The 27,810-nt window shown below is 47.9% G+C and overlaps 1 protein-coding gene across 3 annotated transcripts; it reads left to right on the top strand.

The window, feature by feature from the left end:
• The first annotated feature begins 169 nt into the window (after positions 1 to 169).
• Positions 170 to 27,810, top strand: pak2b (p21 protein (Cdc42/Rac)-activated kinase 2b). 3 transcript variants are annotated; one of them, XM_035414906.1, is made up of 16 exons: positions 170 to 557; positions 8,349 to 8,438; positions 14,321 to 14,553; positions 15,296 to 15,402; positions 15,989 to 16,136; positions 16,530 to 16,561; positions 18,147 to 18,260; positions 18,361 to 18,493; positions 19,032 to 19,095; positions 20,398 to 20,446; positions 20,967 to 21,079; positions 21,231 to 21,348; positions 24,202 to 24,301; positions 24,962 to 25,158; positions 25,542 to 25,679; positions 26,046 to 27,810. In XM_035414906.1, exons 3-16 carry the CDS (start codon positions 14,367 to 14,369, stop codon positions 26,130 to 26,132), a joined length of 1,587 nt encoding a protein of 528 aa, XP_035270797.1. In that variant the 5' UTR covers positions 170 to 557; positions 8,349 to 8,438; positions 14,321 to 14,366; the 3' UTR covers positions 26,133 to 27,810. The 3 variants fall into 3 exon arrangements, with proteins under 3 accessions (XP_035270797.1, XP_035270799.1, XP_035270796.1); XM_035414908.1 differs by lacking the exon at positions 8,349 to 8,438 and having other exon boundaries at positions 170 to 407; XM_035414905.1 differs by lacking the exon at positions 8,349 to 8,438.

The following is a 27,810-nucleotide window of genomic DNA, read 5'->3' as shown; positions in this document are numbered from 1 at the left end:
TTTGACTCCGGTTTAATTCTGCGCCGACTACGAAAACCTGTTCACAATCGTTAATAAGAGAAATTCAGTAGTCTTGGGAAAAGTAGTGTGGAATCGTCTCATCCGCATTTTATTGTTTTTACCCAAAGAAGATTTTGACTACGTCACCCACAATGCTTTTCGAAAAAACGAAAAAGTCGTTCTTATTTTTGCTTCCGACTCCTTCTTGGATAGTTTGATTAAATGTAAATGGGCAGATATATTTTGTATTTTTCGGCTAGTTATTATACCATTAAAACTGTCGCTTTATATTTTCATTAGTTGTGGCGTGTTCTGAGCATAGACTGGGTTGGGTCAGTAGTTCCGCTTCCCCTGCGCCATTGCGGATCTACTACCCCGGTCCAAGAAGATTAAAGAATAAAGGGAACGTAAGCAAAATATCCCATATCAAGTTGTGTAAGAAGTAATATAAGTATTGTAATAAGTCATTGGACAGGTGTTAAGAGTGGCCAAATTGTTTAACGGCTCTGGGAAGGCGAGCAAAGTTTTGTGGAAGTTTCACAGCGCGAGTTTCGCTGGTGAGTTCTGATTTCTGAACACACTTAGCTTGCTAATGTTAGCGAACAGGCTACATTCTTCTGTGTTTTTAAAGTTTTATAATGTGTGAAATTTGTGCGTATACGTCGTGTGCGAAACATTACTGCATCTTTTGCTTAATGAAAAGTCGCTTTTGTAAAATCATGCATATCTTTTCGAAAATTAGGTGCGTAAAGTTTTAATGAATGCTTAAACAACGGTTCACTGATTAACTATAACGGAGCAGTTGGATCGCTAACATTTAGTTAGCATATAGCTATGCACAACGTCGCGTTGTTTAGCGCCCTCAACTGAGTAGAGAGTAATATGACCTAGCGAATGTATTGGTCAGTTAGCGTCAGATAGCTTACGTTTGGCGTTTAACTAGCTAGTTGCTCGCTTGTTACCATGCCTGAGCAGTGACACACAGGTGTAGTCGGCTAATTTAGCTTTATGGTACTTCCATAAAAGGCGTTGTTGCTAGTTACAATTTGAATAATGTATCTGTTTAAACTCGATTTTAGGATCGCATGATGCATAGGCATGTTCAGTCAGTTATTTGGAAACCATGCCAATGCTGTTTAGCTAACCTGCTAGCGAGTAGTTTTATCCATTTTATTTGCGGGCTCTCTTGTCAACCCTGTTAAGATTCTAACTTTTTGATCTCAGAAAGCTTGCTAGCATCGTTTGCCTGGCTTGCTGAAATATAACATTAGAGTTACTTAGTCAACCGAACCCTGAAGAAAATGGATATATAGCATAATTTTCTTTAAAAGGAAAATAAAAGTAGAGTACAACGGGGAGCACACGCAGGGAATAGCCTGAAGTTGAACTGTTCAGACGCGCCCTTATTAGTTTTTTTTCAGACAGGCTTTATCGAAACACCTGGTCGTGTTCTGTTCTATTTCAGTGCTTGAACATGTCATGAATTTAGTTAAACACGGTGCGTTTTTCCCAACACATTGAAATGTATTCTTTTCGTTTGCTCCTTGTTGATCTAGTTTTTACATGCACACATCCTTTATTTTGGTTATCGGCGCAAATTGTTAAAGGGACAACATGCTTTTATGTGCTTACTTGCGTCAGAAGAGTTTGTAGGCAATATCTTAAGTTCCTTTTTCATAACACATGTAAATACGCAAGATACACGACGTTATTGTACCGAATAATAGCTTATATGAAGGTGAGAACAGTTGAGGGTGAGCTAAATGTTTTAACTTGGCTTAAAACTGCGCTATGGTGTCACAACCAAACAATCACTAAAAACTGCAAATAAGCAGAGCAGTCTAGGGAAATGTTTAATTGCGTACCAAGGCGCAGAAGTGAACATATGACCTTAAAACACATTACTACTTGCCATCGTGCCATTGCCAACTTGCAGACACGATAAGGTTGCAGAGGTGCTGGAGGGACGTGTGCAAGTGCTTAACAGGGCCACAGGTGAAGCTAAGACGTGGAGCACGCATAGCTAATAGTCTGGTTGGAGTGTGACCACTCAAGTGAGCCCTGAGATTTTTTTCAAATGATTTTGTGCGCCCAGTCGGCATCCCCTCATTGGCTGTAGCTGTGATTGACGTGCAGTCAGAGCTACTAGCTGGTCCTTTTTTCCTTGAACGGTTTGGTTATTTGCCAAAGTCCAGTTTGTGGGTGTTATAGTATTTATCATTGGTCCATCAGCATTTCGCAGATGTTCTTACCTGGAAAATTGCTTTTTTTGGGGGGAATTCCTGCCATTATATAATGTGAGCATAGAAGTCATTGAGCAAGCCCCACAAATAAATGTGGAGTAGAAACATCATCTTTTGTTGTAACTTATTGGAAATGAGTGTAACCCGCCAGGCTGCACGTCTGGATCTCTTCCTGGTTACGAGTTCCCCAACTGCAGAGGCGGCTTCAGTTCTGGGGCCAGAGTCGGGGAACTTCTCAGAGCCCAGTCTGATGCATGCGGTTTGGACAGGGACGCACAGGCCTAGGGTCATAAAGTCTGAGCGATTAGTCAGGTACCAGTGCCTTTGGTGCTTGACCCACACAAAAAAGGATACTCCTCCACAGCATGGTTTCCCAGCCAACTTCAGTGACTCAGTCAGGAAGCACGAAGAAAAACAATGTAGTGTTTTCTCCTTTGCCCTCTTCATGCTGTCTATTCATATTGAGTTGGTCAGCAGAGGTCACTGTGATGTCCTTATTTCTATAAAGGCTGGGTTCGAATAAGATCTTAGGTTATGGTTGTGTCCTGTACTGTTCACAAAATTAATATCCATCACTTTTTTGGAGTCCCTGAAACTTGGAAGGGTTAGCATCATTGGTGCCTATTGAAATGAAAATTAGATGAAATTCTGCTTTCTGTTTTTTGCTTGGTGGCCATTTTGGTTTTTGATCAAAAGGCAGTTGGAAGAATTGCGAACCAAACATTTTCCCAAAACACAGTGCTGTCTTAACGTTTTATGGTCTACAAACAGGGCCAGTGTCAGGGAGAGTCAATTCTGGTGGGTAGCCTTGCAAGGTTTTCGGTATGTTGACCACATCTAGAGAAGATGGGGGATTTTAAAGTGGATTGTTTCACAAAGGTCAGTTGAGTTTCGAAACTGAAATACGGATGCGCAGTTAAATAAGTGGGAGATACGGTTTGACTTTTATTGTCCTGGGTAGAGCAGGCTTACTGTACACATGATATGGAGGCCGTTTCATTGAGAATCTGAATGACTGGAGTGCAGTTGGTCTTATTTAAGAGGTCTGGAATTTCCCTGCTCACAGAACTCTGTGTTGGCCGCCGCAATCGAATTTTGTGCCGCCTCCACAAAGTGGTGCTGCATTCTTATCGGCACAGTGTAATAAGCGCTTTCTCTTTGAATCTTGCAAAGCTACCGAGGCCCATGTCAATATTTATGATCAATGAACAACATAAATGTAGTGGACCGAAAGAAATTGTCCCAGAGAAACAGGGGCAATTATTTTGTTATGGTTCAAGTCTGGGTCATTGCCTGTTGTAATCTTAATTAAAAACAAATGCCTCGGAATATCTGTGTTGACAGATCACAGTGTATTATTATTATTTTTTTTGCTTTTTCTGCATAAAAATTCAGAATCTTGCTGTCACTGTGCCACTGTCAACTTTGCAGATACGGCTGATAGAATAACCAGGTTTTTAGAAGGAGAGTTTGCAAGGAAGAGAGTGCAGATGAAAAGACAGCACAGTTACCATCTGATTATTACTATTACTGGCCGTTAAAAAGCATAGGCTAGTTCACAATATAACAAGCTGTAGTAAATTTGATAATGTGATGGCAACAGAACTACCACTTGCGCCTCATTTTGCACTAGAAGCCTGGAAGTGTGTAGTGTGTGTGTCTGCATGTGTGCACACATTGAGTGCGGTTTACTCTGATGTTTTATATCATTTCAGTAGGGTACCTTAATCTGTATTCACTGGTCATTAACTTGTAAGTTAAACCTGATTTTGCTTGATAACTGAGTTTTAATGATGTAGCCTATTCCATTTTTCCAAGTTTGATTGCTGTTATCTGTGCATTTGGTAGCATTCATTTTTGTATTTGAATATAAGAATTCTCATATACTAACTGTACTGGAATAAGGTGTCATGAGGGAAAAATTTAACCTCTGTAAGTGCTTGTGGAGGCTCACCTTTAATCAAGCACAAAAGTGTGCTGACCTTTCATAGCTTTGAGCATCAAAGTGGGTTACATGGGCATCAGGTGGCATCTTTGTCAAGTGTGCAAAAGTGGCAGTATTCCAGTTTCTCCTGCAGTCTCCTCTTCCTGGAGAGCGGGAAAGTGGATCTGTTGTGATCTTCAGAGGCTTAAGGGTGAAGGTACAGCCTCCCTACTGTTTGCATTTCTGTTGACGTCAGTACCGACAGAGGGTTTACTATAAATGCCTTTGCTGGGGGGATGTGTGTTTCACCGTTGGCTCTGAGTCGCGGGTCAGTTCCTGTCCCCAGTGTGCGGCTGTAGAACTTACACTCGGGTTCTTTTTCAGGCTTCTTCCTGCTTGTTGAAAGGTATGAGAATTGTGTTAATTGCTGTCGCCGGTGCATGTCGTTCAGTTATTGACAGGTTTCCTTTTGCATTGCGGCCTTTAAGACGCTTTATTGACTCCAGCAGTTGAACAGCCCCGGCACTGCAGTGTCTCAGTGCTGCGCTTGCTCCTCTTAATACAATAGCTGGGCTCTTTGCCCTTAGTGCACAGTCACCCGCATTAACACTGCATAAACTCTGAGCCAATGATGTCATTGAAGGGTTGGACAGAAGGAAAAAAAAAACCAAAGCATCTCCTGTTCTCGAAGGCTGGCTTTCACTGCCCTGAGGATACACTGCTGTTCTGCTCATAACAGCGTGCCGGTCATTTCATTGTTATGCCTGACACAACGTTGTACAAGATCTTGTGATTGTTTAGCTGGCAATGCTGTGTTAGATCTACTACTTTGGTCAGTAGTTCTGTTAACAAAAAATGTTCATTGTTACCATTAAACTGGAAAGAGTTTTTAAGGGAAAAATTTGCCAAAAAAAAGAAATAATGTATTTTTACTGTCTGCAGATGATAATGTAAATATAGACAGTATGGTGTGCGTAGTGCTGTGCTTTATAGACGACATTCCTAAAAATTGAACAAATAACTCCCAGTGATGTTTGGGAAGAACTCCGGTTTAATATGGAAAGTAGCCTATAAATGTGTATTGGAATCCTGCGGCTGATTGGTCATTATATTCACAATTTCATAATCGGTGATATATGCGTATGTGTGTACTTGTCCACGTTCATTTAGCAAGTCAGATTGTCACCGCGCTATTCCAGTCTTTCAACTGTATTTTGTAAGTCAGTGTGCAAAGTCATTTCTGTGTTCTCTTTGCGTCTAGCCCCCCGTACATCATCGCTGAGACTTTGTCCAAGATGTCCATGAGATGTTCAAATGCTTGATGGGAATTGTAGTACCATAGCAAATTGGAAGGTTGTGTTTGCCAAGCCGGGTCGGCTTCTAAAACATTCGGTTTAATGCTTATGAAACTAATCAAGCTGTGTTTTGTATATTACTGCTACGGTAAAAATAAGTAACGAATGAAGCACTTAAGTACTTTCACAATATAGGCTAATGGGCTAATGTCCCTACATTGTAAATGGGCTTAAATTTGAAATGATACTTTTTTTATGTACCATGGTTGTTGCAACATCAGGGTCCTGTTAACTCAGAAAGAAAGCCTCTTGGAGTGCCGGGCAGGTCAACAGTTGAATTTTTGGGGGGGGGGGGGGGGGGGCGGTCTGGAAGGGAACACTTGAAGGGAAGTTGTTGCATGCGGCAGGTGCAGGCGCGGAGCGTGGCGGCGCAGTAAAGCAGCGGGCCGTCACCAGGGTGACGACAGCGGGGTCCTCCCAGGTCCCCGGCTCCGGGACCCCGCGACCCCTCTGTTTACATTCCCTCTAACTGCAGGAAACCAGCCCATCCGAGGCAGAGGGGAACAGAGCTTGCCAGGGGGCCGATTGCCTTCCAGCACTCCCTGGAAAACTTTTGCTAATTGCTCCTGAGTGGACTGTCCTGGCTAAGTAAAGAAAAGTGGATGAAATATTGCCCTACAACTTCCGCTTAGAAACTCTGAACGTTTTCAAAATTTCCCCGCTGAATTTATGACTTGTTTGCTTTTGTTTGAATGCGGGACAGGTTACGTTCTGCTCACCGGAGGATTCAGAGACATCTCTGAATTGTTCCATGGAGTTTTGTGTTGATCAAAGCTTTTAGCTGACGATGATCAAATGGTGATGAATGGAAGTTACAGCTGTTCATTTGACAAATCATTGTGGTGTAGTTAGACAGCCTTATGTGTGATCATGTGACTAAAGGTCTAAATCTAAGATGGGGCCCAAGTGAGCTAGGTGAACTGATATAGTAACCAACTATGAAGCTACGTAGAAGGCTAACGTGTTGAATCAGAGTTAGCTCGTAGAAGTTGGCCTGGCCCGGATGAGATGGAAGCTGATGAATAGTTGCATTGAAGAAGGATTCAGTCTCGTTCACAGTCTGGACATTTTGAATGTATAGACCTGGTGTTTGGCCTTTGCGCACTGAGCAGCCCGAAGATAGTATCTGAGACGTTGAATGAGCAAACCTACAGTATAGCCTAAGTAATCTGATGCAAAATACTAGGCTGACACATCGGTACAGATGGTGCTTTGTATGGTGCAGCCAGGTCTGGCTGTTTTGCGTTGTCTTTCAGGTTTCCCCTTGTTAATGCACGAGTGTGCTCTGGATGGAATTTGCTGCCCTAAGGTTAGAGTAAAGCTTGCAGACCTCGCACTCGTGCATCTGATCCAGGTCGACAAGCTTTACTCTAACCTCGGGGTTAGCAAATTTGAAAACCTGCCCCTGAGGTTGGAGGCTGATAATCTGCAGGGCTGGTTGAGGAAGTCAGCCCTGAAATTCCACGACACATTCCTCTGTTTGGGGTGTGTGTGACATGCGCACTCGCTTTCCCTTTTTTTTAAAAATTTATATTAGAATTCTGCCCTGGATTGGCTTTATCAGCAGGAGCTTTAACGCAGCAAATTGTATCGTTAAAGCATGTACAATGGACAAACTCCAAACTTAACAGGGAGAACAGGGGGAAATGTTACCTGTGATGCCCTCTTTTTGTCTTTTTCCTTAGCTGGAGCTTTCGTGTAGGCCTTCATTTTAGTTGATTGACAGGTTCTTGCCACACCCACTTTTCCCATTTTGTATTGCTCCCGTAGACAGTGTTGAACACTGAGCAGCTTTTCCAAAGCAGCTCTTTTAGTGGCACTGTGCTTGAGGGAAATTCCCTGGACTACATCCACATTGACAAAACCATTTAGTGATTGGGTAGGCAAAAGGATTGTGTCTCATATTCTGTATAATCTCTGTCCTGAGGGTAGGGGGGTATTTTATGAAATCATTATCGCCCCCACCCCTCTCCCCTTTTTTTTATTTTTCTGCTGCATACTTTCCGTGTGGTGCTGTCGTGCTCGCATGCGCAGCCGTGTAATGGTTTTTCCGAGCCTCGGTTTACAGGGTGGGTGCATTGTGCTGACAAGTCGGGCACAGAATCCACTTTGTCTGCGCTGAATCCCCGACGAACGCGCGCTAACCGGACACCGCTAGCATTCGACGCACATTCCTTTTGTCGCGTAAGCAGGACTTCGTCCCAAAAGAAGAGCCATAAAGATGCCCCGGAGCCTCCTGTGCACCGGGATGTTCGCCCCGGTTTAAACTAAGCTGAACTTCGTCCGCCCCCCGTACACAACTGCCCGGCGGCGGTTTCATTTCCGTCTTGTTGCTTGGTGACTCATACCCCGCCTGGGTAGAAATTCAGTCGGCCGGTCCAGGAGTCGGGCCCAGTATCCCCGGAGCGACACGGCGGTGGCGAGGACGGGGCGGTTGGACCCACACGGCGGTGGCGAGGACGGGGTGCTCAGTAAATCGCGGTCGTCGTAAGGAAGCGGTGGCGGCGCGAGGCTCATGGTGTGGGTAACACAGCCAGAAAAGAGCAGAACTGAGCCTGTGCAGGCATGCTGGCTCTCGCGCCGACTGCGGAAGTAGCTCCGCCCCTTTAAAATTTTTTTTTTTTTTTTTTTTTAATTTACTCAGTGAGGGGGGGGAGCTTTGCCTGCCAAGGCATGCATACACACCCCTGGGGGCAGGGAGAGAGACGGAGAGAGAGACGGAAAGAGAGAAAAGAGAAAGAGAGTCGCCACAGAGAGGGCAGAAGAAGACAGGAGAGTGAGAGAGAGAGAGAGAGAGAGGGGGAACCCACCTGTGTCTCCTTCCAGAAAGCGCTCGGCCAGAGAGGAGTGGAACGTTCCGGAACCGGCTGCGGGGCGTCAGGGTGAGACGCCGTGAGCGCGGACCTCTGCTGAAAGGTACGACGGCCCCGGCCCGGGCCAGCTTGGGCGTAGCGGCGGCGTTTCGCGGGGCAGACCCGCGGCGCTCGCTGCGCGGTGCCGAGGAAGCAGGGCCGGCTGTGCCACGAGGGTCACCAGAGGTCACTCTTCTGTGAGCTCAGCGGCTAACCTCAAGCATGGCTACTGCAGAGGAGAAACTCACTCTGTGTGTGTGTGTGTGTGTGTGTGTGGGAGGGCGGGGGACGTGTTAAAACCTGTTAAAGTTTTCAGACGGTGTCCATTTTGTATAAAGAAGAGGCAGCAGTTCCTCTGCCTGATCGACCAGGAGTCTTCCACAGGTTTGAGAGGCGTGCGGCACATTGTTATTTCTGCAGTGGGGTCAGATGGCAGTGTTGTGGTTTGCAGAATTTCCTTCAGGTGTGCCACGGCTACTGTGGCTTTAACCCAAACAGTCACAGCTTTACTGAGTACCTTGGCTTCCGAAGGCACAGCTTAATGCCTTTTAATTAACTTTTGTTTTGAGTTCATTTTACAGTGTTTAATCTGTGCTTCTCTGACTTCGAAGTTAACTATTCTGTTAGCCTGCGAGTGGACATGCTGTTGTTTCCCTAGTTCTATTTACCATGACCTCTGACTCATACAGGGACTGAAGTGTGGGTGGTTGAACAGCTGAGCTATTTTCAGAGCTTAATCACTGTCACTGTACTGACACTGTGAATATTGTAATGAAAGACTGTGGCTTGAACTGAGCATTTGCCTTAAGTGAATAATTTGTGTGAAGCTAAGGCATCAGAGTGACCTGTAGAGAGGAGATTGAGGAACGTGTAAGTAGCGGTTTGGTAACATGTAGGGACAAACATCTACATTATTTAGAAGCACATTGCTGTGGCGACCTGACCCTGAACGGTTTTTAAAACTGATTTTACGGGTCTGTGGTAGAATTTTACATGTGGTGATGGAATGTGGACTTTGTGGACTCAGGAACGGGATGTGCTGGGCTGGTCAGTGTGGCGGAGTGGAGAATCATGACTTTCATGAGCTCCAGGGTCTGGGACCGCAACGGGTTTCTGACATGTCACCACTTGATCATGAAGCCTGAGAGGTACTGAGAGGTGAGCATCTGATGAGCTTTCCCAATAGCCAGTAGGAAATTAGGATAAATGACAAGCGTTTCCCAATGGCCAATAGGGAATGGGGATGAAAGGCAAGTTTAGAACTCGCCACTCTTTAACGTCAGCGCTGCCAAGTCATGTCCTGACCATGCAGCAGGGCTATGGAGACTTCCCGCTACGTTGGCTAACAGCAGTGTGTGTTAACAGTCAGTTTGCGCTTCACTAGCAGATGAAGAAGTCGGCGTGAGCGTTTTAGTTTTGAGGGTTTTTTTTAGCCCCCGCTTGTTGCCACGGCTTCTCTGACTTTGAAATCGTGCGGCGTGAGACCGTATCGCTCAGTACTTCTGCCTTCCCAATCACGCGCACCCAAAAAATGGCCTAGTCGATCGCGAGGCGTGACAGGGGCCCCGCGATCCAAGGGCGGAAGAGGCCTCGTGGTGTAACCTCAGTGATTCAGCTTTAGACTCGACCTTCGTACGCAGCGTACGTGTTCACGCATCGCGAGTGTGCGCGTAAGTTAACGGGAGCTCGTTAAAAAACCGACGCCGTAGTATTCCAGCTCAGGCGGAGAGAGCGCGGTCTTCCGCGCTTAATGAATAACGCGCCCCGGAGGCACGGCGGGCCGCCCTGGCTTGATCGGGGATGGGCAGGCCCATTCCTGGAATGCCAGAGCGCGCAGGTCTGAAGAGACGTCTGCTCGGGCCCGGAAACACCAGATCACGTGACTTTTTACGACCCGGATAGTGGCTTCATTCCCGCAGAGGCAGAACGTAAACGTGGGGGAGGCAGGCCGGGAATTTTTTGTTAGCGGAGCGTCCCCGTGCTCCGTTTTGTGCATTTCACAGAGCCGGGGGCCCTGTGGTGACAGGACAGGAGGGTCTGTCTGTCCCCACCCAGCGGTCCTCCCAGCCCTTTCGTTAAGACAATGGAGTCGATTATTGGATCGATCGGAGCTCTCGGAGACGCACGTCTGAACGGGCTCTCGGGGACAAGGCCCGGGGTTGTTTCCGTGACGCCCTCGCGCAGTCGATCAGTGATCCGCCTCTCTGGTGAGGGGTTGCACTCTGGCCGTGATTGGCATCACACTTAAAAAGATTTTTTTACAACCCATTCTCTCTCTGTCTCTCTCGCTCTCTCTCTCTGGCTCCGTCTGTCTCTTTCGCTCTCTGTTTCTCACAGTCTTTCTCTGTTTCTCTCTGTCTCTTTCTCAGTCTCTCTGTCTGTCTCTTCTGCTCTCTCTCTCTCTCTCTCTCTTCACTCTGTAGCACTCCAAAGGTTGCACACATCTATCTGCAGACAGGGCCAGGCCTCTTGCAGTAATGGCTCAGTCCTGGCCTGTGTGAGGAAGTGCCCTGGGTGATCAGTGCAGGGCTGTCTGCATTTCTGCTTTTTAGACTCCTCACTTGCAAACGCCGAAGTACAGATCAGCTTCTCCAGGGTTTTTTTTTCCCCCCGCCCATCTGCGTTCCCATTGGCCGTTTAGCTGAATAGCTCACTATGCCAGGGTGGGAGAGGCGTGCGGAGGTACCAGCGGGGTCAGGAGAGAGGCGTTTGTAGACTGAGGTGGAGAACGAAAGAGTCGAGCCACCGTTCACCACCTATGCCTTATTAGGGCATAGTGGCGGTGTCACTACCACGCCGGTGCTGCCGCGTCATTCCAGCCACAAGCCGCAAAGGAGCAGAGAGGACCCGGCGTTTTGGTGGGTGCGAGCGAGTCACCGCCGCCCACAGAGCCGGACAGGGGCCCGCTTTTTTTTTTTAGTCCGCCGGCCGGCCCAGGTGACCGGGTCCTTAGCGGTTCCCCGTCACGGTCGCGGGGTCCAGAGCGGTCCTCGTCACGGTCGCGGGGTCCGGAGCGGTTCCTCGTCACGGTCGCGCTGGGGAAAGCCCGCCCGGCGAGCAGAGAGATTCTCTCGGAGCTGGAGGTTTTCGCCGCTTCCCCTCGTTTACCGCAGAGTGCGTGGCGGATATGCAGCGCCTTCCCCTCGCTCATACCCCCCCCCCCCCCTCAGCGACGCTCACCACAGACGCTCAGTCCCACAGACGCACTTCCTGTCTCATCTGCGGCTCATTCACAGCGAGCAACCTACAGTTCCTGTGGATGTCTGTACATGCGAACCATGAGGTAGTGATGGCAAAGTGTGACCATTTCTCCTGCTCATGATTATTGATTTATTTGTGTTAAAATTGAATATTTTCCTGGTGATAATGATTGGTTTCATCTCATGTTTTATTAAACATAACACACAACTGTGAATTTGGCCGTTTCCATTGGTCCCTCCCTCGCCGCATCCCTCCAGTCGCACGCGTTCGGACAAACGGCAGTCCCTGTGGTTGGAGGGTACGTGTTTCACACGCGCGTGTGAGGGAGCTGCTCCGGTGCTGACAGGCCACCGCACACTCAGTGCAGAAAGGGAGCTGTCAGGCTCCTCTGGGCGTGCAGGGTCATGCTGAAGGGAGCACTGGGTTCTAGTGCTGGATCGGTTTTTCATAGCCAGAAGTGCACTCTTCTCTCTCTCTCTCTCTCCCCCTCTCTCTCCCTCTCTGTCTCTCTCTCTCTCCCCCCCGTCAGTCTCTCTCTCCCTCTCCTCCCCTCTCTGTCTCTTTTGTCTGTCATTCTGTTTGTCCCTCTCTCTCTGTCTTTGTCTCTCTCCCCTCTCTCTCTCTCTGTCAGTCAGTCAGTCTCCCCCTTTCTGTCACACTCTCTCTCTCTCCCCCCCTTTCTCTCTCTCTCTCTGTCAGTCAGTCTCTCTCTCTCTCTCTCTCTCTCTGTCAGTCAATCTTTCTCTCTCTCTCTCTCTCTCTCTGCCGCGGGGTGTAGGGAGCAGCCGGTCTCTTCACGCTCGGCTTCCCGTTGGTTCAGAGAGAGCGCAGTCGCCCCTGCTGGCGCCCGTGCCGAGCTCAGCCCACGTAAACCCCGGAGACGCCAGCGCTGAGCCACCGGTCACCGGCCCGCACAGCGTGTGTCTCTCCTGTCTGTTTTAGCGGAGCGCACGGGTGCCTTTCTCTTCAGCGCTGAAAACCTTCGCCCGGGAGCACTCAGACCAGCACACAATCCCTACCACAACATGGGATACCAGGAGCCTAGCCTCCTTAGTCCTTTTCCCTCACAGTATCTGCTCACAGACGTTGTGGGAGAAGGTCTGTTTCCGTGCAGCTCACACAGACTGAGTGGGAGCAGCCAGTTCACTGGAGGGGGAGGTCCCATCTACTGAAATCCCTCCCTCGTTTGGGCGTGGCTGAAGCCGGTTGCGCACCGCCCTGCGCTGGCTGCCAGGTGCGCTGCACTGGCAACCCAGTTGCACAGTGGCTAACCGGTACGGCTAACCAAGCCACCCCCGAGTCCGACTCCGTTTTAATAGGGGAAGGAAGCCTTTTCAGGACATGAATACAATGGGGTCTATGGGGTTATCCTACACAAAGTAGCCTACTACAGCTAGAACTTACATCTACCTGGGAGTAGCACAGCTGCTGGTTTGCACCAGAAGCCTCGTTGAACTTCAGTAGTGACTTAGTTAGAACGGATGTGGTTGGACAATTACAGTGAGGTTGATAATGTGGTGGGAAATTAGTCCAGAATCTGGCGATTATAAAACCTGATAAGCGGCATTGTATTTGTAATGTCCACGCCAAGCAAGGCCATGTTTTTCCCTTGTATTTTTCCAGTGGCGTCAAAGATAATTATAATGGGATATACTAATATAATATCCGACCCGGTTCCGGGGTGGCGGTCGTAGCAGAGGCGGGGCGGAGAGCCGAACCCCGCGCCGTACGGACAGACAGACGGACGAGCGCGAAGCGAGACCGCAGCGGGGAGAGAGAGCGCCCCTCCCTCGCGCGCCCGAGAGCGCCGCTGGAATGCGGACGCCCCGCCAAAGCAGAAGTGCCTCGCGGGCCCAACCTTCCTGCCGGGGCGGCGTCACTCTTCCTTCCCCCCCGCTCTAACCGTAGCCTCGGGGGCGGGAGCGGGAGCTGGGGCCCCGCCCGGCCGCCGCGGCCGTAAATCACGCTCGCGCTCGGAGCCGGGAGTCGGAAGCCGCCGGCGCTCGTGGATCTGCGCTGCTCGCGACAAAAAAAAAATAAAACATCACGCCGGCTCGCGTGTTTCGTGAGTCGTTTCCAAGAACGCAGGATGCCGGCGGTGGTTCACAGGGTTGTCTCGCTCGATCAGAGCGATTATTTTCTGCGTTCGGTGCTGTTTTGGTGTCGCTGTTTTTGGTGGAGATATGTAGGTCAGCACGGTTACGTTATAAACAGTCATTGTTGGAGTTAAAGGCCGTGTGCTGTCTGCATGAAGAACCAGAATACTTTGATATCTAGACTATCCAGGCGAGATTTTAAATGAGTTTTTTTAAATTATATGTTCTTGTAGCAACATCCTTCTACTGCCTGAGGATGTGGTATTTTGTTTATTGCTTTGCTAACATGGCATTTTAGATCTTAACCATTTAATGGGCCGCCAGTGAACTTGAATTGAATATGTCTACTGAGTGGGCACACCACATCAGGCTTCCTGTTCTTGTGTTTAGTAATTATTGTATCTTCATAACTTTAACCGTAACATCAAAAGGAAATTAGATTTCTTTTGTCCTCGTAAATTTGAAATGGCAAGTGCCCATCTTTTTTGTTGCTTAGTTAACACTTTAAATGCAAGAAATTATTGCACAGGGTCTAAAATACACAGCAGTGAAAAATGCAAAAATGAGCAGAAAGTAGCATTTCGAGGTGAATTAGCCTAGCCGCTGCTAACCTTGTTTGTGTGTGTCTCTCTCTCGGGGTGTTCCACAGGTAGGTGTCTGCGCCTGTGTCTCGTTCCCCTGTCCCCACCCCTGTCATGTCCGATAACGGAGAGCTGGAGGACAAGCCGCCCGCCCCACCCGTCAGAATGAGCAGCACCATCTTCAGCACCGGCAGCAAGGACACCATGTCGGCCAATCACAGCTCAAAGCCCCTGCCCTCAGTGCCCGAGGAGAGGAAACCCCGCAACAAGATCATCTCCATCTTCTCTGGAGCAGAGAAAGGCAAGCCAACTCCACCCCCCCCCCCCCCCCCACCTCAACCCCCGCTGCAACCCCACCACCCACCACTGCTACCCCGCTACAGCCCACAACCACTCACAACCGCTACCTCACTACAGCCCACAACCACTCACAACCGCTACCCCGCTACAGCCCACAACCACTCACAACCGCTACCCCGCTACAGCCCACAACCACTCACAACCACTACCCCGCTACAGCCCACAACCACTCACAACCGCTACCCCGCTACAGCCCACAACCACTACCCCGCTACAGCCCACAACCACTCACAACCGCTACCCCGCTACAGCCCACAACCACTACCCTGCTACAGCCCACAACCACTCACAACCGCTACCCCGCTACAGCCCACAACCACTCACAACCGCTACCCCGCTACAGCCCACCACCGCTACCCCGCTACAGCCCACAACCACTCACAACCGCTACCCCGCTACAGCCCACAACCACTCACAACCGCTACCCCGCTACAGCCCACAACCACTCACAACCGCTACCCCGCTACAGCCCACAACCACTCACAACCGCTACCTCACTACAGCCCACAACCACTCACAACCGTATACCCCGCTACAGCCCACAACCACTCACAACCATTTCCCAGCACAACCTCCCACCCAAGAATTAAACCCTTGGCTTGTGATAGTAACGGTTTGATACATTCCTTTCCGCCCGGGTCACGTCGTTCCGCTCGGTCTGACGCTAGTCATGTGACCTGCAGGCGGCAGAAAGAAGGACAAGGACAAGGAGCGCCCCGAGATCTCGCCCCCCTCGGACTTCGAGCACACCATCCATGTGGGCTTCGACGCCGTCACGGGGGAGTTCACCGTAAGTGACTGGCCAGCGCTCTGCCTCCATTGTGCCAGGCTCCGCCCCCGTCATGCCAGCGCTCTGCCTCCATTGTGCCAGGCTCCGCCCCCGTCATGTCAGCGCTCTGCCTCCATTGTGCCAGGCTCCGCCTCCGTCATGCCAGCACTCTACCCCATCATGCCAGGCTCCGCCCCTATCCCAGCCAGGCTCCTCCTCTGGTGTGGGCTCTTTCAGCCTTTGCCTGTCACTCACACGGTCCCCTGTCAGGCCTCGTCCAATCACTACTTCAGCCTTTTCCCTGTGAAGTTTGTGTAATATCTGCGCAGTGTCAGGTTCATAATGAGTAACATGGAGGTAATGGAGGTTGTTGGTTATGGGAGTCTCTTTGGGGATATTTGGGTTTAAATTTAGTCTTTGTCTTCAGTAATTTTGCGGAGTTTTGCCCACACCGTGTTTCTCAGTCTCCCTGTACTTGTTTTGCAGTGATTGCGAGAGCCACGCCTAATGCTGTTTCTGACCCCTGCCCTTACCCCTGCTGCTCCAAAGAAGCCCTTAGCCCCTCCCACTTAGCTCTGACTCCACCCCCTCCTCCCTCCTCCCCTAGGGCATGCCGGAGCAGTGGGCACGGCTGCTGCAGACCTCCAACATCACCAAGTCGGAGCAGAAGAAGAACCCGCAGGCCGTGCTGGACGTCCTCAAATTCTACGACTCCACGGGGAACAGCAGGCAGAAATACCTCAGCTTCTCCTCAGGTGAGTCCTCCAGTCCTCCCCAGTCTCCTCTGCACCGCATACTGCGTGCAGATATGTGTGTGTGCACACGCATGCCCTTTAGTGTGTGTGTGTGTGTGTGTGTTTGCGCACACATCCCCTTTAGTGTGTGTGTATGTGTTTGCGCACACATCCCCTTTAGTGTGTGTGTGTGTGTGTGTTTGCGCACACATCCCCTTTAGTGTGTGTGTATGTGTGTTCGCGCACACATCCCCTTTAGTGTGTGTGTGTGTGTGTGTGTGTCTGTTTATTATGAATACATGCATGGGCATTGAGGACTGTGTTTACATAGACCTGAAAAGTTCCTTAAGTAACACTCACATTATTTACAAACCTATTTGTTTATTTATGTATTTATTTATTTTTTGTTCACAGAAAAAGATGGCTTCCCATCAGGAGCACAACCTGTGAGTATTTCCAGTCTCGTCGCTGTTAGTGGAGTGCATTATTTCGGGGAGCTACACTAGAGCAGGAGTGGACAAGCACAGCTGTGTCTGATTATGGATTCCTTGCCAACTTAATTATTTCTTAATTATTTAATTTGCGCAATCATTTACCTATTGGCCAGGTCCTTCTTGAAAAAAAAGTCTTAATTGGAGTTTGCTTGTGAATAAATAGAGGTTTAATAAAATGAAATTTTGAAAAAATATTTGAGAAATTTTAGCTAAATTTGATCATTTAATTATTGACAGTGGAAGTTCTTGTGGGCCTGTATGAGACTATGCGTTTTTAATTAGGGGTTTCAATGTCAGTCCTGGAGGTCTACTGTACACTAATGGTTGGAACTAATACCGGCATACAGACTCTGAGTTGCAAGGAGCCGCTCAGTGCTCATAATTGTGCACTTTGATCTGTCGAATGGTTTCCCCTCATAAAGCCACATTGTGTCAGAACCGAAATGACAATGCGTGGTGTGAAGAATAACCGTTTCATATTCTCAACCAGTCCTGTTAATTAGTCAGATAAAAGAGTGCTTTCATTTTCTGCTATGTGCTACAACGCAATTTTCTTTTAGAAGGAGCTTTAGCGTTGTAATTTATTAAATTACAGACTGCCATGTAGAGGCAGTTGGGGTCCTAATTTGGAGTGTGGGTGCCTGGCCAGTAACACCAAGTCACTTACTGAAAATGAAAGTCGGAGGCAAAGAAAACACAGCACGTCCTGAGCAGGTTAGAGAACATCCAGAACTCCGCAGCCTGGGTCTCTCAGCCTTCACAATCCTGGGATCATGGCAGCCCTGTGCGTTCTTGAGGTCGCAGTGTCTCCCCATGTGGTTTAGGATGGAGTGCAAAAATCCTACCCCTTACCTGTAAGGCTGTACACGGTTTGGCTCCGCCCACACCCTGGCTGGTTGGAGTCGATCGAGTTCCCCTAGGGTGAAAGAGCGATCCTGAGGAAACCGCTTTTAGCTCCGCCTCTCCACGCGCGTCTCCAAAATGTCCTCCCCAGATCTATCAGGGAAGCAAATGCGCTGGCTCCTTTTAAATGGGCACTCAACGCATCTGTATAGCCATGCTTAAACTTTTTTATACGATGTGATCCCTTGGCTTACTGCCTTTATTATAACTGTACAGTTGTTATTAATTCTGTACTAGCATTGTCCTGAATGGTTAGAATCCCATCTAGCACTTTGTGTGAGGTCTTTGGCTTTGCTTTCAACCACTAGAGTCTTTGCTAAGGACATTGATTAGTAGAATCAAGTGTGTGCACCCACACTGGCCCTTTCTGGATAAGACTGGGGACCCCAGGTCTAAAACATTAAAAGCACCTAATTAAGAGAAATGAACAGCTGGTTAAAATTCTGGGATTGCAGTTGAGGTCGGAATGGTAAGCCAGCATACACAGGGGTCCCCCAGGACAGAGTTTGAGAACCACTGCGCTACGGGAAGGTGTTTGCGCTCGAGAGAACAGCCAGCTGCATGGCCTGCGGTGTCCACGTGCCTTGGACAGCTGTTAACCTTCCGACCCGATCCCTCTGTGTTTTGCCGTTAGCCTGCCAAGAAGGGCACGGAACCCCTGTCCCCAAACATCAAGGACATCGACGACGATGACGACGAGGAGGCCCCGCCCCCCATCGTGGCGCCCCGCCCGGAGCACACCAAATCTGTGAGCACCCCGTCTTTGAGCCCGTAGATCTGAGGCCTTACGGTCAGGATCCTATTCGGCTGCATTCTCACTCTCACCCCCCCCCCCCCCCCACACACAGGTGTACACCCGCTCCGTCATCGACCCTCTCCCCCCGCCCGCCACCAGCCCGGATGGAGACTCCGCCTCCAAAGCCGCCGACAGACAGAAGAAGAAGGGCAAGATGACGGACGAGGAGATCATGGACAAATTGAGTACGCCCACCCACCCAGCCGCCGACGCGGCACGCTGCCCTGCCTTCACAGCCCCACGGGGCTTAGCCGTAGCCTCCCGCGACAGGCGGTTTCAGTCTGCCGCTCATCCGTAGTGTAGCTGCATGACAGCGTCACCAGAGCAGCTTCCCCGTTGTGTTCCAATCACAGTGCAGGAGCTGTAGGAAAATACTGGGAATAATGCTGAACTGCAAAATCGGCTAATGGAATGAGCTGAGCTTGTGTATTACCTCAAGAAAGCACTGGTCATGGTGACAAGGGAGTTGAACGTTAGTTTGCAGGGCAACAAGCTAATGGCGCTATTTTGCTAGCCAAAAATCTGTTTGTGTCATAATTCTCTACATGGAACATGTGGTCACGCCCTATAGATTTGTGTGCTTATGAATCGCAGGATGTGACTACGCCTTACCACAGCACACCTGATGGGGCAGTTATTGCTCGCCATTGTCATGGAAACAACTTTCCCAATCTCCCAAACAGGAAGCATACCTGCTGTAGTCTCACTGTGTTTGCTCCTTAGGAACCATCGTCAGTATCGGAGATCCCAAGAAGAAGTACACGCGATACGAGAAGATCGGACAGGGGTGAGTGCTGGTCATATCTACTGTACAAGCCTGTTCTGTCCTCAAGGCAGAAGAGAGGGTAAATGCTACCCGAGAGAGATCGCGCTCTTCCAAATGTGGTGGGCACACGATTTCGTTTGGACACATTTAACGTTTATGTGTCCTGCCCGTAGTCTGATAATGAGAATGAGAACCTTAATTTTTACTCTGTGATGCCCTTCAAGAAAGAATTCTAATTAACATGTAAGCTGTACGTAAGCTTAAAGACCCCGTGCAGTGAAAATCATGATTTTAAAATGCTTATATTATGATCAAAGACTATAAGGTTACTTGCACATTGATTTTAAAAGTATTTCATTCATGTATGTAATGAATGAGATTTTTTCCCCTAAAAACTATACTGCTCATCATTGCCACCTGGTGGATACTTATTTGGTATTGGTGGTTTTGAGACCAAGATAGTGACATCACAAATGTGTCTAATTTGCATTGACCAATGTGCGGTGGCCAAAACACTCACCCAGTATGAATATTTATGTATTGTGTGCTCCCAAGTTCAAAGCCATGACCAAATTCTCAAATATGTATTGCGCGGGTCTGCTGCTAACATTAGCTAACTATCCAGTTCAGCAATTCCTTATTGTGTGATTAAAGAATGCAGAGATATGAATGCATCTTTTCACGCCTTGCTTTAGGTGTTTTATGCATGCTGCCTAGCTCAATGTGCATGAAACGCAACCCTTGATCCCTTATTACGGTCGTATGATAACTAGCTAACGTTAGCTAACAACTGACGTTACGTGGAGTGAAAGCAGATCCAGGTCAGTGGGAGTGAGCGGCCCGGGCTGTCAATCAAAAGTGAATGCATAAATAATTAGGACAGAACTGACACGCCCAGCCAGTCTTGAGTCAGCTATATTAAGAAATTCAGGTTTTACATCAAAGCAGGTTTTTTATCTTATCTTATAAGTAGAAAAAATACATATATATTGTAATTTAGTAACTAAAGGAACAATTTAAATGTAAGAAAAGGGAGGCTGCACAGGGTCTTTAAACATTTTTTTCCCCCACTGTGCATAGCATTAAGAAGCCTTAAAAAAATAACATAAAAAACGTTCAAGAGCATTCATTTTGGCCTTTCAGTTAGGAGAGACTGTGGCTAGTGGATCGTAGCTTGTGTCCGCGTTGGGTTGAGACGTGTCTTTGTGTGAAGGAGGTGCGGCGTTGTTTAGAGGGCGCTGGCATTGAAACTCCCGCGAGTGCATGCGCGGTCATGGGCGTTCGTGCATTGCCGTGCTCACGAGTTCCTCTCTCTCCTTGCAGGGCCTCGGGAACAGTGTTCACCGCCATCGATGTGGCTACAGGACAGGAGGTAAAGAGGGTCCCTGCACGGGTCTGTGGGGTGGGGTGGGAGGCGGGGCGGGGCATGGAAAGCCTGCAGGAAGCGTGTCTGAGGGTAGCTGGGGGGTAAAGCAGAGTTGGTGGAGGTCAGAGGGACCCGGGAGGGTGTGGAAGAGCTGGACAAGGGTGGGGGAGGCCAGGATGAAGGAGCGATGTTGAGTTGATACCGTTGGAGACGAGGGAATGAGTGAGAGGCTCTAAGGCAGGACTGCCCTACCCTGTTTTTGGAGATCTACCGTCCTGTTGGCTTTCACTCCAACCCTGAAAAAACACATCTCGTTCAGCAGCTACAGATCTCTTTGAACGGCTAATTAGTCGAATTAGGTGTGCCAAAATTATGGTTGAAATGAAAACCTGCAGGATGGTAAATCTCCACTAACACGGCTGGGCAGCCCTGGTTTTAGGTTTTTTTTTTTTTTTTCCGGGGAGGGTTAACAGGACATCAATGCTGCAGTCATCACTGGCTCACTGGTGGTCTCTTGTCTCCCAAGGTGGCCATCAAACAGATCAATCTGCAGAAGCAGCCAAAGAAGGAGCTGATCATTAACGAGATCCTGGTGATGAAAGAGTTAAAGAACCCCAACATTGTGAACTTCCTGGACAGGTAAAGCTGAGGGCACTCGGTCAGGGAGGGGCTTCAGTCAGCCATGTTACAGTTACTGTGGTGACTAGCACCAGAGCCCCTCAGAGGTTGTGATTGGCTGTCCTTCTTTTTTGTTTGTGTGGGTGCATGCACATGCGTGATGTCATCACAGCTTCCTGGTGGGGGAGGAGCTTTTTGTGGTGATGGAGTACCTGGCGGGCGGTTCCCTGACGGACGTGGTGACGGAGACCTGCATGGACGAGGCTCAGATCGCCGCCGTCTGTAGAGAAGTGAGTTTCCTGCTCTTCTGCCAAATTCTCAGTCTGCAGATATTCTGAAATTGTAAACCCAAAAAGCCCAGTGGCCATGAAATTAGACACCGGTATCTAACAATAACATTGCCTCAAATTATTGCTTTTATCTGTCATTGAAACAAGCTGCAGCGCTATAACCCATTATTTTTTGCAGCTTTGTTTATGGGCAAATGCTTGCGTAAGGAACACTGCAATAGTAATAGTAATAAAGGGCACTATATTATCGTGAATCATCTGATTTGATTTTATATTTTTATGATTAGTTCAAATTTTCCTCCTTGTGGGCTCTCACTCTGTTCTGATCAGGAGACTTGTGTAACTTTTTGGCACTATGAGTAAATTCCAGTGGGAGGAAGCTTCTGGCAGGTTTTTCCCACACTGGACAGGCCTAAGGTGTGAGGTCAGCACAGTCAAATTCTTTCTGTTCTCTATAAATTCAGATTTTAGAGAACAGTGCCTGCTCATATACGTGTGTGTGTGTGTGTCTCCATGTGAGCTCAAAGGACAAGTTACTATTTGTGACATGAGTTCCCTCACTTCACACTTCCCTGTGAAATTATTATTTTTTTTAAAGGGGGTGTTGGGAGACTGCCTCCTTTCATACAGCCACTGTTTGCCTGTGCAAATTAGAGGGCTACTTAGAGTAGTCTGACAGCTGAGTGCAGTTCAGTAAGAGTGCACAGCAAGATGAAACCAAGTGGTTTGATTGTTTCACTGTGAATTTAGTGCGTGTGATAAGTAACCATTATGAACACCTTGACTGAAATACAGAGCTTGGCCACTAGGAGAGAATGGGTAATTACAGAGGATTTGCATGGCTCCAGACTAACTTTTTACACTGGTTGCACTGGTGCACCTAACTTTTTCATTTAGGTGCACCAGCACATAATTTAGGTGCACCATTTTTCACCGCGCCTTTTGGCGCCACAATAATACATTTTAAGCGTTACCTTTTTTGTCAGTTCCCATACACATTGGTAGTTTCTTAAAACATTATGTAAATGATTGTAATCAGGAATAAAGGTGCAGATAAATGTTTTTTCTTTATTTAAATCAGAGCACAAACAAGAAATCGCAATAACCTCAATTGTTTAAAAAACAAACTTAAAAAGTGCTGATGTTTAAAGTGCTTGACAAACTCAAATAAATAAATCAAACCCAAAAGTGTGCGCTGTTTCCGGAGGTGTGCAGGGCGCGGTTTCACACATACCTGCCTTATTTCTTTCCCCCACCCACATTCAGCAAAGAAGAATATCAGGGTCAGAGCCAATCAGAGGCAGAGTAGGGGCGGGTCTTCGCAGAACGCGGGTGGGAAAAATAAATAACGCTACACATATACACACACTGTACTACGACGGAGTATTAGGGCCACATTAAGGGGGAAAAAAATTCTGAGATTTCGAGAATAAGGCCATAATATTACGAGAATAAAATCGTAAAATTTCGAGAGGAAAAAAAAAAAAAAAATTTTAGGAATATATATTACCAGCAAGCAACAAAATGGGCGAGAGGACAGTGTAATGGCAGCCTGAGCCTGCAACTTCCTCCAAGCCCGTGTGGTTCTTTCTTCGGAACAGACAGTTTCTTGCACAATCTTTTCAATGTCTTGATACTTATGATAATGTGGTGCTGATGTGCCAAAAGATTAAGTATTTTATTTGTGAAACCTATACTAAAGTATAACATACACAAGATGCTCCACCTTCCTCATTTTAACGCAGGCGGCAGGCTGCTCTTCTGATATTTCCTGTCTAAAATAACACGTAGCCTAAAATTGCGACTTTATCCTCGTAATATTGATTTTTTTCTCGTAAAATTACGACTTTATTCTCATGATATTATGACCTTATTCTCGAAGAATTTTTTCCCCCTCAGTGTGGCCCTAATACTCCATCGTAACACACAGAGACAGACCTGCTAAATGTCAGGCGCACCGGGTGTGACAAATGAAAATGTTTAGTCGCACTTGACATATTTTTGGTTGCCTGTGCGACCAAAATGGTCGCACTCTGGAGCCTTGATTTGTTTTGTGGGGGTTCCAGAGGGTGCCATCTCAATGGAATTAGATTCTAGAAGTGGAATATGGCTGGGGAAAAAAGATGTGGAATATTCTCATTTGGAGAGGTTTGGTGCCATTTGGAGAGGTATTGTGGATTTTACCACTCTGTTCAATCCACTCCGAACTTTTATCCTGATGTTGTATACATCCTAGGGTACGATTTGGAAAATAAATCCAGTGTCGGAAGTACGTGTGATCACTACAGAATTTGGGATTTCTTTGTTGATTTTCAGAAAATATAGCCTATCTCCTGTATGTTTACTGAGTGAGACTCCTGTAAATTCAGGGGATGTAGAAAATGTAGTAAAAATGTGCTCTTTTATTGAAAGCTGTGAACCATGTCTGTACTATATATAGTTTTAAAGAAAATGGGGTTTGTTTAAGACGGGGGATTTTTACATGAAACCCTGAGTTTTTAATGATTTTAAGGGGTTGAAGTGCCCATGAGTTACGGAGGCAGGCCTGAGCTTATTTGCATGTGGAGTGATTACTGGTGAAAAAATCATTTCAGGCTGAATTGATAAATGAATGCATGAGCAAGAGTAGTGAGTATGCTGGTAAATTTTGTCTGTCAAAATGTATTATTCTGAACAGGCTTATAGTTGAAATAAGCTTGAAGATCCGTGATCCATACTGCGGTTGGTTTGATGAAGTACAGTCGGGACAGTGCAGATGTGTCGTGCTGGTATTCCGCCTGGGCTTTTACTCATTCACGTTTGTGTGTGTGTGTGTGTGTGTGTGTGTTCTAAAATTTCTCTCTCCTTTCTCAGTGTTTACAGGCACTGGAGTTCCTTCATGCCAACCAGGTCATCCATCGAGACATCAAGAGTGACAATGTGCTGCTGGGAATGGATGGCTCTGTGAAACTCAGTGAGTCCGTCGCTGCGTATGGGATGTGCCTGAGAAAAAAACACACGCACAAAATGTACAAAACACACAGACGCACGCATGCACACAAAACACACACAATATGTACAAAACGCACGGACGCACGCATGCACACACAAACCAGACACAAAATGTACAAAACGCACAGATGTACGCATGGGCACAAAAACACACACATAATGTCCAAAACACAAGCACACGCACGCATACACAAACCACACAAAATGTACAAAACACACAGACACACGCACCCACACACAAACCAGACACAAAATGTACTAGACACACGTGTCACACAAAAACACACACAACCCATACACAAAATGCACAGACACACCAGTGTTGGGGTCAGAAAGTATAACTCCTGCCGTGTATTTCTTCCACTTATGAACTCAGCCAGCTGCTTTTGCTAATTAGTTCTACTTCATGGCTGAAGAATTGTGCTAATTAGCAAATGTAGGTAATTTGAACAAAAAATACTGGGGAAGACTTTTACTTTCTTAAACTGAATTTTCACCTCTGGCACACACTCTTGCACGCACATACACGGACACTAAAGCGCACGCACGGCAAAAACGCCAAGAAAACCCTGACAGTACCTCGTGAAAAGGAGCGCACTAACGTTGTTTCCCCCTTTCGCAGCTGATTTTGGGTTCTGCGCCCAGATCACCCCCGAGCAGAGCAAGCGCAGCACCATGGTGGGCACGCCCTACTGGATGGCCCCCGAGGTGGTGACCCGCAAGGCCTACGGGCCCAAGGTGGACATCTGGTCCCTGGGCATCATGGCCATCGAGATGGTAGAGGGGGAGCCCCCCTACCTCAATGAGAACCCCCTGAGGGTAAGTGCCTATTCTGCCGCTGCATGGCTTTACCAGGCCTTCATTACATTACATTTATTTGGCAGATGCTTCTATCCATAAGCGACGTGCAGTAAGTGCACACCAAGGTCATTGGGACATCTACAAAACACAGGTCTGATAAGGTACAATATTCATTTTGTAACAGTTACTCATAGCCATGAACACATTACAGTGCTGGATTTTAAACAGGGAAATGTAAGGCTGCTGAACTGCTTGACGTGGCTCGATGTGACTGTAAGTGGGAACAGTCGAGGCAAAGCGCCCCTCGCACCGCCGACGCTGCGGCGAGCGGGAATCGAACCCGTGGCCCTAACCGGCCGGCTCCGCTCCGCTCTGCCCTGCTCCCCCCCCCCACCCCCCAGGCGCTGTACCTGATCGCCACCAACGGCACCCCGGAGCTCCAGAACCCGGAGAAGCTGTCGCCCATCTTCCGCGACTTCCTCAACCGCTGCCTGGAGATGGACGTGGAGAAGAGAGGCGGGGGCAAGGAGCTGCTGCAGGTAAGCCCCGCCCACGCGCCTCGGCCAATACTCGCCTTTGCACCCACCCAACACACCCGTGCCAGTCATGGCAGAAGGCTCACTTAAAGAACTGAGCACATAACCATTTATTTACGAAGTCTGACAGCATTTGAACACATATTCACTTTGATTAAACAAGTATATAAAGGATATTGCACACACTCCAATTGTGTTAAACGTGTATATATATATATATATGTATATATATATATATACACAATACTGCACACAGTATTATGACTGTTTATTACGACTTTTCATGACTTTTTCTGTCCTTTTGAGCCCCATTAAGTGGGAACAGCAGAGGAATCTGCGATCATGTGATCTCCTCTGTCCCCCCTCCAGCACCCCTTCCTGAAGCTGGCCAAGCCCCTCTCCAGCCTCACCCCCCTCATCCTGGCCGCCAAGGAGGCCATGAAGAGCAACCGCTAGTGGAGTCCTGCCCCGGCCCGCCCCCACCCCCGAGCTGTGCCAGTCCCTCCGTGCCATTCGCCCGCAGTACCCCGTCTCCGCGCCACCCGCCAAGACCAAAACGCACCGCTCTGCCCGGCCACCGGGGGGGGCAGGGCACCACCACCACCACCACCACCGGCCTTACGAACAGACGTCAGCCTGGAGTCGCCTAGCGGTTAAAAAAGAAGCTGGGACTGAATTAAGACAGACATTGCTGTCCCGCAAACAGAGATGAGGAGGAGAACTTCACTGTAGATTGCCTTGAGCTGATGAGAATTAGCGACCGCTTTCGCTGTCGATTTAGCGAGTTGATTTGTGTTCTTCGGGCTTCGTTTCCTCCCATCTTTCCTGAGCTTTCAGCTCCGCCTCCACTTCGGTATTGCCGTACTTGAACTCATTCTCATAACCTCCCCCTCCCCTTCCCCCAATACCTCTGTTTCTAAAGCAACGCAATCCTGGAAATCACGGAACCGGATTCCTTTTTGTATTGTGTCGTGTCGGAGAGGTTTTCTAGAGATGACCTGAACGGGCACCGTCAGATGACGGCGACCTCTAGTGGCGAAACATCTCATTACCGCAGGAGATGAGTTCGTCAAGGGAAGGGACACTACTATTTTTAGGGCTGCTGCTTCCTTTTGCAAAAAAAAAAACGAGATCATTTTCATTGCAGGGCTCATTAAATAAGTATTTCCAAAACATTTCAGATGATTTGAATAATATATGCCGTATTTAAGTACAAATAAATGCATCTCAACAGCAAGGTCTTCATCAGATAGGGAGACGTAAGGTCTGAAATCACTTCAAGGCGTCTTGAGTGCACTGTGACCGGACACGAAGAGATTTCATTTTCTGCATACATTTCAGCGCAAGGAGCGTCGAGGATAATTTTTGTACCTAGAGTAACAAAAAATTAACATTGCAGTATTGTTTTGGATCATACGTTGACCGTTTTAAGCAGGTTGATTCTCTCAATTTCAGTTCCAGACAGTTGTATTGAAACGTTTCAGAAGGCCCGGCCGTCGGGCTTGAAGTGTGGTCAGTTTCTCAGTCGGGCTCTTCTCTGCCGTTAAAACCCGCGGCCTCTGCTCGGACTTCCTGGTTTTGCGGGTTGCCACGGGATACACGGGCCCGGCGAATGCTTGTGAGCGACAGGGTGTTATACTTTCTCTTTTCTCCTGCTTTTCTAAGAAAAAAAAAAAAAAAAAACTAAACTAACCGTTTACTGTATGAGATGAGCTATGTCTTTATTTACTACACAGGGACTTAGGTAGCTAAACTTAAAAATGAAAAAAAAATTGTTTTGTATATTGTGTACTTTTAAGGAGAAAAGCGGAAGCCGCTGGTTTAGAGATCAGGCCATGTGTTGACTAGCTGTTGTATATGTATATGTAAACTTTTTGTTTTTGTTTTTAATAACTAACAATCTGACGGTCTGGCACAGGTTAAAGTCTTTGCAGATGTGAGAAATGACCGCTCTGCGTCCGTGTCTGTTGACTCGTGTTCCTTGCTGCAAGCGAAAGCCTCCTCCCTGCAAAAAGAAAATCAAACGATGCAAACTTTTGAATGAAAATATGTATTTTTATTTCTCCCTTGTTAAATTAAACATGACTATATCAATCTAAAATATATCGAAAGCCAAGTGGCGTTTCAAAAGATG

The sequence above is a fragment of the Anguilla anguilla genome, chromosome 4 (assembly GCF_013347855.1).
Source record: "Anguilla anguilla isolate fAngAng1 chromosome 4, fAngAng1.pri, whole genome shotgun sequence".
In the NCBI taxonomy this organism is placed as follows: Eukaryota; Metazoa; Chordata; class Actinopteri; order Anguilliformes; family Anguillidae; genus Anguilla; species Anguilla anguilla.
Note: the sequence above shows the minus strand (reverse complement) of the source record. Positions and strands in the feature narration are given on the sequence as shown.

Excerpts from the sequence above, each read along its gene's own strand:
- pak2b (XM_035414908.1), top strand. The coding sequence starts at position 14,367 with ATGTCCGATAACGGAGAGCTGGAGGACAAGCCGCCCGCCCCACCCGTC. Across the intron at positions 20,447-20,966 it reads ATGTGGCTACAGGACAGGAG|GTGGCCATCAAACAGATCAA; the intron begins GTAAAGAGGGTC and ends TTGTCTCCCAAG. Across the intron at positions 21,349-24,201 it reads TCGCCGCCGTCTGTAGAGAA|TGTTTACAGGCACTGGAGTT; the intron begins GTGAGTTTCCTG and ends CTCCTTTCTCAG.